Raw genomic sequence first — 15,674 nt, forward strand, 5'->3', positions numbered from 1 at the left:
AAAGGTGTCTAAAATATATCTATCATGCGTTGGAAAAAGTAAGCAAACAAAAAAATACCCTATTAAATTTTTCACAGTGAACTATATTGTTTGCATTTTTTAAACCATCAGTTCAGAAATAATTATTTGAGCTATTTGATGAAAAAAGTAATAATGACATTATACTAATTTCCATATAGTAAACTTCTTGTTTGGTTGCAATTTAGTTATATGTCACAATCAATCCTGGGAAGCACTACAGGACCCACACAATGATTTTATTATATTTACATCATTACAATAGATGAATGCAATTTTATCTATATTTTTGTATTTCAATTCCTGCTGAATTTTACAGAGTGCGCTTGCCTTGTCACAAAAAGTTGTGTTTGTATTTGCTGTACAATACCTTTTTTAATCCCCTCATTTAAAACTTAAGTATTTAAGCCATTGATATTTGCCATTAAAAGCCGCCTAATTTTTACAGATGTGAGCATTGCATGGGGATAAGAAAAAGACCCCCTTTAAAACTACAAGGAAATGAAAAGTATAATTGATGACTTTCAGTCTGTCTTCTCAACATCAGCTTTGACAGTAATTAAATTAAAATATTTGTTTAATGACTTTCTCACGCTTACCCTTATTAACAGCTCCAGATGTTAAATGTTGGTCATTTCGTAGCTCTGGCCAAGAGAGGATTACTATCCCTTCAAAATCTGGAAGTAAGACAACAGCTACCACTTTTTTTGTCAAGTGAATTGCGATGTCATTCAACTGGACAGAGGAACCAATCAACCCTCTGACCTCTGACCCTTATTAACCAAGGGTTAGAGTGCTGTATTCAAGGTGTAGCCATCTGTGTGCCTTGTTGTGTCGGGGTGTCTCTCCTCCCCGCTCCCATCTCTTGCCTTTATGTCCCTCTCTGTATTCAGGAGCAGTGCAGTGATCACAGGAGAATGTGGGTGATGGGTGGCTGATCTCCATCCACATTTATCAACCCAAAACACCTAAAAACCTCAAGCAACATGCTTTTTGATGTAATCATGCATAGGACATGTCCTCTCTACAACGGAGGAAATAAAAACTTATCGAGAAATTTTGAAGCTAAACTAGAAATTTAAACTCTCTCATTCACTAACAATAACAAAATTCACTTAAACTTGTTTGAATATTTCCAGTATTCACAGTACCCAACTCTTCTCCCGTGAAGGAGTCTTACAAATCACGAGCCCAAGACGATTCTTTTAACTTCGTTGACATATGCTTCTAATCCTCGAAATTGAAATGTTCAAAAAGGAAGAACTGCTCTCAAACTTCAAGGATTTTGGGATTAATTTTGTGGCTTATTGCAGGAAGGAAATGTTACCCGTTATGAAAGAGTTTAGTCTTGGGATGTCTGACAGTGATAACTTTCTGAATTGGATGTTTACTCCATTTATGATGGACTATGTGACAAACTCTCTGAAAAACACAGTTTTTAAATCTAGATCAGAATAAAGAGTCTGGCTCATTTAACAACTTTTAATGTAATCTTGACTAGGTTAACACTTTTTCATTTACCTTTTTCATTGTCTTTTAAACACAGCATACACTTAATTTTCATACAGATTGAACAAATTGCTGTTTGTTTGTATTTGTGGTGGAATTCTCGAAAAGTTAGTATAGACAATATATATATATATATATATATATATATATATATATATATATATCCTATTGAAGGATTAGGATTAAAGAGGTGCCAGGTCATAATTTTTAATTCAGAATAACAATTGTAAGTGCTGTTGAGGGATATTTTGAGAATTGTCAGATATTGAAAAAAATGGCAGGTGCTCATGGTTCAACCTCATCTTCTTCTCCTTTCGGCTTTTCCCTTCGGGGGTCGCCACAGCGAATCAACTTTCTCCATCTAACCCTATTCTCTGTATATTCTGCTCTCACACCAGCTATCTTCATATCCTCTCTCACTATGTCCATTATTCTTCTCTTTGGTCTTCTTCGAGACCTTTCATGGTTCATCTATGATGGATTAATTACAGAGAACAAATATCCCCACGAGGAATTAATAGAGGATAAGAATAATAATAATAATCACTATCAGTATTGTTATTATCATTATTATTATTATTATTATTATTATTATTATTATTATTATTATTATTATTATTATTATTATTATTATTATTATTACTACTACTACTAATGATAACAATAATATAATAATAACAACAACAACAACAATAATAATTATTAAGAGAAATAACAATAATAGGAATCATATATTGTTATTACTATTAACAATAATAAGAATAATAATTATAGATGATAATATGATACGAATAATGATCACCATCCTTCTTCTTCTTCTTCTTCTTCTTCTTATTATTATTATTATAACTATTATTATTATAATTGTAATAATAATATTATTATTATTATTATTATTATCATCATCATCATCATTATCATGAACACATTTCGAACAGAAGGATCTTATGAATGAAATTCCTCAAATGTAAAAAGAAAAAAAGAACCTGGAAATGAGGATCTGATTTCCAACTTGGAATACAACTTGGAATAAATGTCAAAATTCTGATATTATGTAATATTGCTACCCGGTGATGACCTGTGGTGCCATGACATTTATCATAGTGAAGCCTTGCATTGCTTTCTATGCAGGTCAATGCAAGTCATTTTCAATTTGATCTTTTTTTTTATTGCACTTTGGGTCACATTGTTAGTGCTTGTTTTTTCATTTGCGACGTCATATCCTAAAATTATGGAATCATTGAACTTTAGGTAACCAACCAGCATATTTGACTTTCTGGCACTTAAGTAGGAGAATTGGTGACATCTACTGGAGACTTCAGGTTATACAAGCCCGCACATTGACAAATGATTGACAAGTTAATCAACCCTCTGTGAGTTGATTAATGGTTGACTGAAAATTAAAGGGAGTTGGGATGAAGTTTGAACTTCGGGCGAAAAAGGTTCACCCACCTCTTTCATCATTTTGCATTTGCTGTTATCAGTAAATGGTTGGAAGTTTGTTTGCAGTACTGACTTGATAATCAGAACTTGGGTTCCTCTAAAGGATGATGAAAGACTGAATGCAAGAGTTTGCCTTGCACTTAGCGCAAATTGGGATTTATTGATTATTCCGCTGAAAGAATAAAGGTGATTATCTACTCGAAGGGATTCTGGAGCATTGTCTCGTTGTTGCATTGAGAATTTTCAGATAGCTCATTTCTCCAAATATGCTCCTTGATGATGCTGCCGCCACCTTCATCAAAAAGTACTTTTACTGTCATTGGGGAACATTCATCCACTTTACACTTGATGACTAAAGTGTCACTGGACGCTTGCAGACTACAGCTACGGAGATCGCGCGTCTCGTGATTGGACATCTTACACATCAACTCATGATTCCCGATGGATACCACCGTCCGTCTTCTCAGGAACCTGGGGCTTTCGCATACCATCCTGTCAAGCAACTCAATTTCAAGGCTGTTTTTCAGCACCCAGTCATGCAGATACCACAGGTGGCAGTCGCATTGCCAAGGGTTCCCGTGCAATCTCACTATAGCCTGTAAGGCAAACCCATCAAAAAGGCCCATCGGGAGACTTTTCAGCTGGTTGTCGGACAAATCGAGCCTCTGCATAAACTCCTGGTCCTTGAAAAGTCTGGCGTCGATTTTGGTCAGTCGGTTTTTCTGAAGGTGGAGCACTGTGACGCTCGAGAGATGATTGAAGATAGTTTCTGGCAAAGAGGTGAGATGGTTTTCAGAGAGGTCCAGATTCTCCAGGCATGTAACATTTCTAAAAATGTCTTCAGGGAGGTGTGCAAGCTCATTGGCTGAGAGGATGAGATCAGTAAGAGATGTTAACCTGCTGAGAGAGGAGAGCTTCGTCAACCTGTTTTCTCTGAGGTTCAGCTCCTTTAAGTTTGAACCTTGTAATCCAAAAACTCTTTCACTGAAAGAGGTGAGAAGGTTTCTGCGAAGGTTAAGCACTTGTAGGTTTGCCAACGTGGAGAAAATGTCATCTTCAAGTTCCGATATCTTGTTACCTTCAATGCTGAGCTCCCACAGCTCTACATTGTTTTGAAATGTATCCGATGAAATATTGCTGATGTGGTTGTTATTTAGTTTGAGAATCTCCAGTTTCGTTAATCCGGTTAAAGTCTCTTTATTAATTTCCTTGAGTTTGTTTATGGACAAATCTAGGACGCGTAGATTGTGAAGGTTTGAGAAAAGCAAGGTGGGCAGATACGATATGATGTTGCCCTTCATCTGCAGAGTCTCCAGCTGTTCAAGTGAGTTAAACATATCGGGAAGAAGTGTCTGCAGCTTGTTGTAGTTGAGCAGCAGCTTGGACATGTTTCTTTGCTCAGAAAAAGTCCCCGGAAAGATGTGGTCGAGCAGAGGGTTCCCACTGATCTCCAGCTCTTGAAGCTCGGTCATGTGCTCGAAAGCCTTAGAGTGAATGCTTCGCAGTCTATTAGTGAGGAAGATAAGCCTCTCGAGCTGAGGACTCTCTTCAAAGGTGTGGGAAAACAGGTATTCTATCGATGACGACATGATGATGACCTCCTTGACCTGTTCGGACAGGTTCCTGGGTGGGTATGTCATACGTTCATCAGTACAGAGTACTTGGACGGAGGTAAAACAATTGCAATTTGGCGGACAAGAGCTTTGTGATGCTATGCTTTGAATGAGAAACAGCACCAGCAGCACAGTCCAGCCCTGGTTTTTTGCCATTATTCCCTGTCAAAACATGAAGCGAGTTGGTTGGAATTAAATAACAAAAGCTTTGCTTTTCTATATCTGGTCAACTAAAAACAAGGTGAAAGATTATTTATCCATCTAACGGGAAAAGTTCAACGTACCTGTATTGTTGTAATCATGTAGCTATGAAACATAATCCTTCCGGTCGTACAGCCCGGCTCACTGGACACACAATCAATGCGACAAGCCTGAGTTAGGCAAGACAAAACCTTTGGCCAGCTCCAGTCAGGCTTTCATTTGCTCTTGTTGCAGAGCATCCTGACTCAAGTGAACATTCCTGTAATGTAGCGAGTCAGCACTACTGAAATAACACAACATCTTTGATATCGTTAATAAAAGCACCCCAGAATACATGAAATGTTTACAAAAGAAGGCGACAGCCAGCAAAATTACAGCACAAGAACAAGAGCGAGCTTTAGGTTGTGCAGGGTAATAAAGAAAATAGCAGGAAATGCATTTTTCTTGATTTGGTCTCAGGGCGCAGTTGTTTGCCCCTCCACCTTACAGCAAGAGGGTCCTTAGTTCGATTCCGAAAAGGGGTCTAAACTGGATAGGGGCCCCTTTCATTGATCGGCGACAGGTCCAGGGTGAACCCTGCCTCTCACCCAGTAACAGTTGGGATAGCTTCCAGCCCCCTCATGACACCGACTGCAGGATAAGCGGTATAATGGATGAATGAATGAATAATTGGATCTCCTTATGACACCACCATGTTCCAAATAGCAAACATTGCCAAAAGCCACTAAGCCAGCTTTCTGATGCTGAAAACATACATCATCACCAAGCATTACCCCACTAATCGCACTTAGCCGCCCCAACCCCCCTCCGAAAAACAAAAAACAAAAAAAACGAAGAAATGAATGTATGTATATGGTTTTGAGATAGCTATTTGGTAGAGTGGTCACTTCTGACTTCCGACTACAGGTATTTTGGATCTTCGGTGACTGAATTGCACTTTTTGTAAGTCGCTTTGGATAAAAGCGGCTGCCAAATGACTAAAATGTAATGTAAATGTAATGGTGACACCTGCTGGTTCTTTTCGGTTGGGGTGATACTAAGCCAACAGAGAAAATGAATGTATTAGCAGGTCACAAACAATCTAATGGCAAATTTTAAAAAAAAGTCCAAATTTCCTTTCATGGATATTAGTTCATTCAATCAGAGACAGTGTTATTGTTGCCGCTCCCATTAAAGTTATGTCAGCAAAAGGATTAAATATGGATCTAAATAAGCACATGAAAATATCACATTAAAATAAATATTTTTTTAAAAGAGAAATCAAGCAACATAGAAGTTCATAAAAAGATAAATACAATGATAGAATAACAATCAAAAAAGGGCATCAAAGAACATCTGTCGTTGATTTTGAAGCTTGATTCAAATTCTATTCTAAACCTTCAGTTTTGCATTGCATTATATGTTAACACACTGTATATATTATATATTATCATTGTTATTAAATCAAGGAACGTTTTTCCAGGGACAGTATTTTACATATATATACTTTTTTTTTTTAATTAATTTTTCAGGGGGCGAGGGGCAGGGGGAGCGTCACTGCAGTGAATTACGAAATGTAGCACAACCCCTCACCTCAGACATAGGTAATGGCGTTTTTGGTTCCTCCCTCACCTGCAGGTCACACCCTGAGGATGCAGTGCTAGACAGCTCCAGTTGGGTAAAGATCTACCAGATTTAGATAAAGATTTACCAGACCTATTCTGTTACTACATCAGGATTTTTTTTTTAATTTGTGCCAGTATTTTAAAAAACTTTTAAAAGTTGGTTTTTTTTTTTTTTTTTTTTTGTTTTTTGTTTTTTTAATTGTTATAATGGCTAATGCTGGATTGCAGCTTCTTGGCTTCACGCTGGCCTTCCTGGGTTTCATCGGCTCCATAGCATCGACTGTCATGGTGGAATGGAAAGCTTCATCTTATGCAGGAGACAATATTATCACAGCTCAAGCCCTTTATGAGGGTCTATGGAAAACGTGTGCTTCGCAGAGCACAGGCCAGATTCAGTGTAAAGTATACGATTCACTGCTCCAACTACCAGGTAATGTTTTATTTCATTTACTGTTTTTGTTTCGTAACAACAATCCATGATGAACATGTTGATTTGATGACACGACAACATCAATCAAAGTACAACCACAAAGTACAAAATAATTAACCTGCGGCAAAACTAATGAGTATGCTTGCATCAATAGATCGCAAACAAAAACAATTTAGGCTTGAACTCATGAGACTGTAATAGATAAAACGAATTCCTTATTCTCAAACCTGTGTGAATGACGATAAATCCTAAATGTATTAAACCTCAGTGGTCATTGAAACCTTTATTGAGTTGCCAGAAATGACTCTTTCTCCTTTATGCATGCAGGGACATGTCAGCCAAATACCAGCAGAGACAGCGGCTCTAGATATAGCAAACAAAAGGAGTAATGACATATAGGATTTAGACGGGCCATGCTTGACATGTGAAATTACTAAAGCATATCTTTAAACTGGATCAATTACTTCTACATCATAAGAAAATATTAATTAAAATGCCTTTAGGATAAAAATATTCTCTGTTTCTATTCATGAATATGACTCATGTCACTGGCATCTGCTGTGTGTCTTTTGTAAACCTGAGGGCGTAAAATAACTCAGAATTAAAAACAATAATAATATGTTGTCTGCCTATACAAAATTGAAATTCAACAACAGATGGTGTTACTGTTACATAGTGGCTTTTTACTTATAGTATGAGTGGAGTGATTATTGCAAAAGAGAGGGACAAAAAGTTAGGAAGAGTGAGGTAGTTGGAGGTAAAAAAAAACCATCAGTCAGAGGTCCCAGTCAGAAAAGAACTGGACCAAGTTGCTTTTTCAAAGAAATGTAGAAAATGTAAATGAATACTTTTTCAGACAAGACTAATTTGCCTTTTTTTGTCTCAAGGGATTGTGCAGGGAACGCGTGGGCTGATGCTTTGTTCCATCTTGTTCTGCTTCATCTCCATCTTGGTGGCAACAGTTGGCATGAGATGCACCACTTGCCTGTCAGAACAACCAGAGCAAAAGGACAAAGTGGCCCTCGCTGGAGGGGTGATCTTCATCATAGCAGGTCATTACGCATATTCACACTCCTATATCTACACATTATATAGTGTCTATAATGTCCCTTACTTGAGGGGATTTGAGCTTCATTGGGTTTCTCTTGAAACCCGACAACAGTTTTAGACATGAATTTCTTGAGATGGTTTCCTTATGAGTTATTACCACACGTGTGACTCGGTGGTCTCAGCACAATGCAAGTACAAACTTGACTTAGAGATCTGCACAATGCTGTCAATGCTGCCTCAATCTGACTTTTGGTCTTCCAGGTCTCCTTGCGATGGTGGGAACATCATGGTATGGTCATAGAATAGCACAGGATTTTTACAACCCATTCACTCCAACTAACGCAAGGTAAAGCGCCAGATTCAAAGCAATCAACGGTGGTTTGTTGACATTTAATCCATCAGGGCAGAAGTAACATGTGCGATGTTCACAGGTTTGAATTTGGCAGCGCCCTGTATGTTGGATGGGGAGCTGCGAGTCTCATCATCATCGGGGGAAGCTTCCTCTGCTGTAACTGCACAGACAACGGCACAGGGAAACATCCACGATACCCACAATCCCATGCCGCAAGTCAGTCGGGCCGAGATTATGTTTAGCGGGGTGTTAATCTCATCCTGTCTCTTCTGATTGAAGATCGCTGTCTTTATTAGGGTTTTAAGCAGGTACTGCCTTTCATATATTACTCAGATTTGTTTTGCAGCTTGTTTATTCAGACATTATGTATTTGGTGCTTGTTTCAGGGAAGTACATTTCGTGGCTTTGTGAGCTCATGTTTAATAGTTCAGGAAATAAAAATACAAACAAGGTTTCAGACGATGCATTAATCTGTCTCATATGGCGGATGGTAACTGTCACCATGAGGACACTGACTAAAAACAGATTCAGTACAACAAGATAATGCTATGAAATTCAAACTTGAATTGTTTTTATTAGTTGATTAATTTAAAGATCTGCCTGTAATAAGATCCTTCTCATGTATTGTTTTTTTTCTCCTACATCAATTCAAAATGACATCTAATTTAATCCTTGACTTTTTGTAGAAATCTGCAGATTGCTGCTCTATTTGAGATCTTGCCACATGTCATTGATATCATGTCGATTAAAAGTCCTTAAAACTCTATTTTTATTGAATTTAGCTTTTTGTTGTTGTTTTGATAAGACAACAGAACAGAAGTCTTGTGTAAGATGAAAAGATAAGCAGCATATCTGGGGTGCAGATGCACAAGACCAAGCATCTGTCGTGCTTTTTTGCATTATGATTGACAGCACTGATGTCTGGCCAAAATGTGGCTGAAAATCTGTTCCTGGTTCCATTCTCCTGTGGCCCATATTTAGTCGTGGAGGATGACACTGACTCATCACTTCCCAAAACGAGCCACCAGCCCACAATACACAGCTTACATTCGTCTAAAGTCAAGCCAGATGTGTTATATTTGAGCCACATCTGGACCGGGCGACACTTCCCGGTGCTGTAACTGAACCTTGATTTTCTGATTATACCCAAATGTGTCTGCCGTCCCGGGCCGGGCTGGAGCATCTGTGAATATTTTTCGGTTCATGATGGATTCAACCAAAACATCACAACTTGGCTCCACCAAACAAAGCAAAATAAAATAATGTCTGTCTTTCTCCGTCACGAATATAACCCAAAAATTGGAGTCAATATCGCGGTATAAGAATATGTCATATCAGACCACAGCCTCTCCCTCGGCTTTGAATATACGGCGGTGAGGTGAATATTTTGTTTGCAACAAGTCCCCGCAAGACAAGACAAGGCCAGGCCTGGAAAGCGAAGAGAATTCCGAATTTTTCCAAAAGAAATTTTTGTGCGAGATTCATTTTGCAACGCTGTGCAAAAAAGGGAGAAAAACACAATTAATCGTTCCCAGAGTTAGGGATGTTTTTATATCATCGCTGTCCAAAATCCAGCTGAAGCGGATGGAGAAATGTGTCGCTTCAGGGAAGAAAAATGTCTAAGCCAGAGTGAGGGAGGATTCTGGGGAGGGGCTCCTGGCAAGGAAAAATACCTCGGAGTACTCGCTCCTGCCCCGACATGTCTGTTCACAGAGTGTGTCATCTGTAGAGACCAGAGAATAATCCCCAAAAAGATACTTCCCAATTCATTTGGCGTGTATTCTGTCTATTTAAAAAAACTGTATTTCAGATAATCCCTTCATCCCTTCATAAACAAAGGTTTACACCAGTAAAATGATGTTATCTATTTGGGTGATGTAAGAAATGGGATCCCTCCCTTTAAGGTGTGAAAAGACTCTTTGGCAGAGAGCGCCACCATCTGCTCATAAATGGAAACAGGGAAATGCTTTCTGGAACATTTTGTTTTTAACTGTAACAAATGAAGCCCTAAATACAAAGAGATATTTTAAAAAAGGAAGATATAATGAATAATTGTAAGATTATTTTATTGCTGATTTCAGGCAAGGGTTGTGCAAAATATTCTTGGGTTTCTGTTCAATAATATATGATTTCTTGGCTCTTTTTTTATACAAGATATGCTTTCGGTGATTCTGTAGGCCAGTTCCTGTTCCATTTCAGATAAAACCCTTTCGATGTTTTTGCCAAGTCTTTACTGGATTTGGGGCAATCTTGCTGAATTTCACTTCTTTTCTCGCTAGTCTTTCAGCCAAGGGATGGACTTCTGGGAAATTATTGCAGTGAAAATGACTCATAAAGCTCATTCATACGGCCGAAGCAAAGACAATGTAGGAGAAAACTCTTTTTGATATAACTTCCTGAATTGAGAAAAACTATTTCACAATGTCTAACCGTAATAGGAAGCTGATTAAAGATTGCAACATTGTGAAATACAGTCTGCAATATGAAATCAGAATGTACCAGAAACATTTTCAATGATCAACCGGAACTGTATGTTTTTTCTTATATCAACTTGCTTTTCTTACATATTACCCAGAAGTTGACTTTTACAGTCCATTTTTCTTCTGGAAACATTTTGGGAGTTTGTGACACTATATGGCCACTAGAGTACGTAAGAGGCCGCTTTACACAGCATTGCTGCATACGTTTACAGCAGAAAAAAAGACACTTAAAATAGGATTTATTGGGATGTTGTCATCGATCAAACTTAATCATTGTCATGTTTAAAATAATATTCCTGCTAGAAAAGAATTAACTTGGCAGATTTTTTTTTTCCAGCATTTGAGATTGCCATCTGAGCATGCTGTGATGTAGATCATTTTAAATCCTTGAACACAGAGCACATACTGGAAAAAATAAGACTCAATCAAATAGAATAAAACAAAATCAAATCAAATAAATATAGGTTTACTCCGGGGTCAAATAAAAGTCACAGGTTATGGTACCAGAAAGAATATGAATACCTTTATATGTACTTTCACAAAACAAAGGGTAAGGTTCAGAAAAGACTCATTGAACTGATTATCTTTTTTTTTTTTTATTTTGATCATGACTTTTTTTTTACCATTTAGTATAGAAAACAACAAAAAGAACTTAACTGTATTGTTTTGTTTTCAGGATGAGGTCATCTTAAATTGTTGACATACTTAGAAAAATGCTTGTTTACCGATGTGGCCCAACACAAACTTAAATATGACCTCAGATGTAACACCCTGACCTGGAAGGAAGCATCTTAAATTGCTGAAAGCTTCTTGTCAAATCCTGCTCCTGCTTAGTACAGAGTCTTACCGGAGACAAGGAAGTACCATAGTTAAGCACTGTCTTTGGACCACTGACAGAGCAGCATCTAATTGAATGTTCCTTGTTCTCATGTTATGCCTTGGTTTGATTCCAAATTCCGTTCCAAGTCACCGCTCCGACTACTTTGGTCAGCAGAATGCTGCATGCATGCAGAAAAACCAATGAGCAGATACAGAATCAATTGTAAATAATGTTCGCTGCTGTTACCTGTTCCGCTATTTGGTTCTCGATCCATGGACAATTGCAAAACAAACTGCAGGTCTTGAGATAGTGCTGCGGTCAGCGACAGATGAAAATGTATAAATCCCAACTACGCCACACATGCTCATGGTACACAGAACAGATTCTAAATGATTAGAGATAAGAAGGATTAAATCACTGTGCGACACTGATTTAAATGTGCTTGGTCGGGAACGTATGAATTGATACGATGATAAATAAAAACTCAAATGCACTTGAGATTTTGGGGAAAATGGGGCAAAAATAGCTGCATGCATTTCCAGTAAAGTAGAAGTCTCTTCATGGCTGGATTGTTCTTAGAAACCAACTACTTGTCCTCTTTAAAGAGATCAAATAACACTCTTAGACTGGGATATAATTAGGCCTTGAAGCCTTGGCAGCCTTAACTGGATTCTAATGCAATCGCTACCGCCTGTCTTTAAGAGTATTGCAGATTAAAAACAGGGTATCTATATACACTGCACACTGGGATATTAGCTCTGCCATCCTGAGATAGTGAAACAAAGTAGTTTGGAATTCTCTTTTGTTTTACAGCTGAAATTTTATGCCATTCTAAACACGAAATCCTATTACACTGAAGAATATACAGGATAATTCACAACACTAATTATAAAAAAAATACATTTAGTTTTTGTGTGGGATTTTATACTCTGTAGCTGCAATAATTTACCTCGACTACCACTGCTACTACAAATGATAATATTAAAAATTATATTTATCATAATAGCTGGCTTGTTTTATAAATGTCATTACATTGCAGGATACTGTATACTGTAATTTACATAAATACACTACACAATCAATGATCATTATCATTTTACCCACGACAAAATCTATAAAATATGTGTAAATAATGTGGGAAATATGGAGTACTTCACGATACTGAATAATGTATGCATATCTGTGTATTCATATGCACACACTCACATACACACATGCATCTGAATCAATATTTATATGTGGATATGTAGATATAATCCTCATTCTTTTTCATACAACATAATGTTTGGACTGTCTGTAGAAGTAGCCCATAGAATACCACGTCCAGGAAGATTTAATGCGATCACAGACGCCATCATATCATATTACCTTTACAGAATTTCATCCTTGCAAAGCCTTGTGCCGCAAGCAAAGGCTGGAGCCTGAATTGCGGTCGGTGATGCTCCGTCCGGGCAATGATCCTCCATGGAGAGCTTTACCTCCCAGATCAAAATAAGCTGATCTGTTAATCCATTCTGCTCTCAGGGACACCAAAGCTGCTAATAACCCCATGGGCCATTTTTGCCACCGTCTTATTGAATTACACTCATATAATGGTACAATTAAACTGAAACCATTCATTGAAGTTGAATTATTTTGTCTGATATATGTATAGCATTTGAGTCAATCTATGTTTAGAGCTATGGAAAAATTACATTATAGACAAATCTTATCTGCACCTGCAGTTTTAAATAAACTGCCCGTCGGTGTTTACCTTTCTCTGTCCATGTAATCTGAGGTAGTTCAGCTCCAAGACCCTCAGCTGGATACAAACAGAAAAACAAGCTGCCTGCTGACAGACTTGTTAGGATAAATAGGTTTCTTTTTCCACAGCGCTCTTCAACAGACTGAAGCCATCATTACTGTCATTAATTCTGAGTGTGTTTTTCTTGCCTGGTAAGTCAACCTGTCTGCTGTGTAATGATGGTCCAAAGGGGCTATAACTTGGGAAAATTTCCCTTTTCATATGAGCTATCTGTGGGAGATCCTGAAAATGTCCGGGGACCTCCTGCTGACATCATCACTCTCAGCAGTCGGAAGACTTTTCATGTGCAGAAACAAGCTATTTCTTTTCTTTCATTCCCCAAAAGTAAAAAAAAAAAAATGTGTACAGGGGCAAGAAGTGAATTTGTTTTTTTTAACCAGGTTTTCATTTTCGCTCCCTAGCTCTAGGCTGTTCTCTCAGTCGCTTCAGTCTTTTTCTGTGGTTAGCGTGTGGTTGACCTTTGTATTCTGGAGTATTCAAAATCATGTGGCAAAAAAAGGAACCGCTGGTATATTTGCAAATGCATACTTTTTCAATTCAACATGAGCGCGTAAAACTGAAACGTGTGTTTGACCATATCCAAATCTGACTGTGTGTCTGTTAATATGTGCGTGTGTGTGTGTGTGTGTGTGTGTGTGTGTGTGTGTGTGTGTGTGTGTGTGTGTGTGTGTGTGTGTGCGTGCGTGTGTGAGCGATCACATTAATGCATGTCAGCTTTCTATAAACTCCAGTTGAATGTTATAGCAGCGGAGCTAATGCGCATTATGTCTTCAGACTCTGACCTCCTCCAACACTCTGATCACTTTCTGTGTACCAGAGCAAACCAAATGACTGTTGCCATGGGAACCGTGTCTCCACCTCTATCTATGTAAGGCAGGAGAAAATTCGAGCATCGCCTTTAGCGCACCCATTCACAACAACCATTAAGAAAACCAAAAGGGGAAAATAAATTATGTGCTTGGTAAGTTCAAGGTTTGACTTCACGTAGGCATTTTACATTTTGATTAAAAAAAAACAAACACAAAAACATATGAAACTAAAAATAACAACGTAGTATATTCATATTTAGTGATGAAAAGAGGATAAGATTGAATAAGATAAGATGAGATGAGTAAATTATTAAAGTAATTCATAAATAAGAAAAGTAATTTATGATAAGATATCAATATCGTGTCTGTATGATGCTCTAGCAGCAAGGGGGATGAAGGTGCTCCTCATCATCCTCGAAATCTTATAATCCATCTCTTCACTTTCCAGCCTCTGGAAATTGACATGGGCAAGATTACTTTTTCCTTCATCCACCAGCATCTCCTTCGTCTTACTACTTTCGAACGACAGGTTGTGTTTGTCATCCTGTCTGATGAAACGCAACACCAGTCCACCTCACCGGTTCTGCTGGCTGGCCGTCGGGATGTTCAGCAAGCGGCACGGTCCGCTAGTGCAGAGCTGGACGTCAGATGTGAAGAACATGACAAGAATGTGTGAAAGGGCTGGTTTTTCCTGTAGTTCTGCTGGCGGGCTGTTGCCATGGTGCCAAAAGCACTGGAAAAGTCAGACAACATGACTTTCACGCCCCGCAACATTTCTAGGTTGTGGAGGTACTCTCAATGCAGCAGGTAGATCCCTCCCACTGGTGTGAGGAGGGCGGAAACAAGGGTAGAGGTAGTTTAAAGAGGTTCAACAACTGTCCAGAGGATAGATTTATAAAAGATGGGGACATCAGATGGTTAGAGATGCTTTCAAAGACAGTTCTATCAAGTGCACCATGGACAGTTTGTATAATCTTCCATTTACTGCACAACTAAACCCCCAGCTCCTATAGACCTGACATCAAGGCTCACCTCTCCTTGATTCTTGGATGGGCAATTTTCACAAGCTTCCATCTCTGTCCGTCTGAGCAGCGTTTCCCAGCAGGGGATCGCAAAGTGGTTATGAGATCCATTAAAAGCAAAATTGGAACCCGTCAACAGTTCTCAGAGCAATCATTGAAAACCTACCTTGGCTCCAGCAGGTGAGACAGAACCAGTCACTACGAAAATGATGATTTCCATCAAGACGATGCGACCGAATCAAAAATGACTGCCAGATACCTGAATGAATATACAAGGTTATCAATTGAATTTATTCTTTTTTTGCTGTTTTTGCTACATTTGTGAAAAGCGGACATTGATTTTCATCAGCTTAGTTCACGTTCCAAACAAATGTTCACCTTTTTCTTAGTATCCTGGTAAAATGCTTAACCTTTCTCTTCTTTTTCTGTCAAAAAAAAAGTCAAATTAATACAGACGGATCAATAAGTGAATTAGATGTTCGGCTAGTTAATTGCCTTGTGAGGAGCGCTGTTTATTCA

The 15,674-nt window shown here is 38.3% G+C and overlaps 2 protein-coding genes across 2 annotated transcripts; one reads left to right on the forward strand and one right to left on the reverse strand.

Annotated features, from left to right (window-relative positions):
• Nucleotides 1-3,098: 3,098 nt before the first annotated feature.
• Nucleotides 3,099-4,933, reverse strand: LOC147219116 (uncharacterized). Its single transcript, XM_086172426.1, has 2 exons — nucleotides 4,868-4,933; nucleotides 3,099-4,745 (listed from the first exon to the last, which is right to left on the reverse strand). Exons 1-2 carry the CDS (start codon nucleotides 4,898-4,900, stop codon nucleotides 3,165-3,167), a joined length of 1,614 nt encoding a protein of 537 aa, XP_086028552.1. The 5' UTR covers nucleotides 4,901-4,933; the 3' UTR covers nucleotides 3,099-3,164.
• A 1,468-nt stretch (nucleotides 4,934-6,401) lies between these two features.
• cldn1 (claudin 1) lies at nucleotides 6,402-8,984 on the forward strand. Its single transcript, XM_086172480.1, has 4 exons — nucleotides 6,402-6,818; nucleotides 7,706-7,870; nucleotides 8,130-8,214; nucleotides 8,300-8,984. The coding sequence occupies exons 1-4, from the start codon at nucleotides 6,596-6,598 to the stop codon at nucleotides 8,460-8,462; spliced, it is 636 nt and encodes a 211-aa protein (XP_086028606.1). The 5' UTR covers nucleotides 6,402-6,595; the 3' UTR covers nucleotides 8,463-8,984.
• Nucleotides 8,985-15,674: the final 6,690 nt, after the last annotated feature.

This window comes from Fistularia commersonii, chromosome 25, assembly GCF_037954325.1.
Source record: "Fistularia commersonii isolate RoL2024-O1a breed Wild chromosome 25, RoL_Fcom_v1.0, whole genome shotgun sequence".
NCBI lineage: Eukaryota > Metazoa > Chordata > Actinopteri > Syngnathiformes > Fistulariidae > Fistularia > Fistularia commersonii.

Bases quoted from the DNA above. Each gene is read 5' to 3' on its own strand.
- LOC147219116 (XM_086172426.1), bottom strand. From the start codon at position 4,900: ATGTTTCATAGCTACATGATTACAACAATACAG. The intron at 4,746-4,867 runs GTACGTTGAACT...ATGTTTTGACAG, and splicing joins ACATGATTACAACAATACAG to GGAATAATGGCAAAAAACCA.
- cldn1 (XM_086172480.1), top strand. From the start codon at position 6,596: ATGGCTAATGCTGGATTGCAGCTTCTTGGCTTCACGCTGGCCTTCCTG. The intron at 6,819-7,705 runs GTAATGTTTTAT...TTTTGTCTCAAG, and splicing joins TTCACTGCTCCAACTACCAG to GGATTGTGCAGGGAACGCGT. The intron at 8,215-8,299 runs GTAAAGCGCCAG...CGATGTTCACAG, and splicing joins TTCACTCCAACTAACGCAAG to GTTTGAATTTGGCAGCGCCC.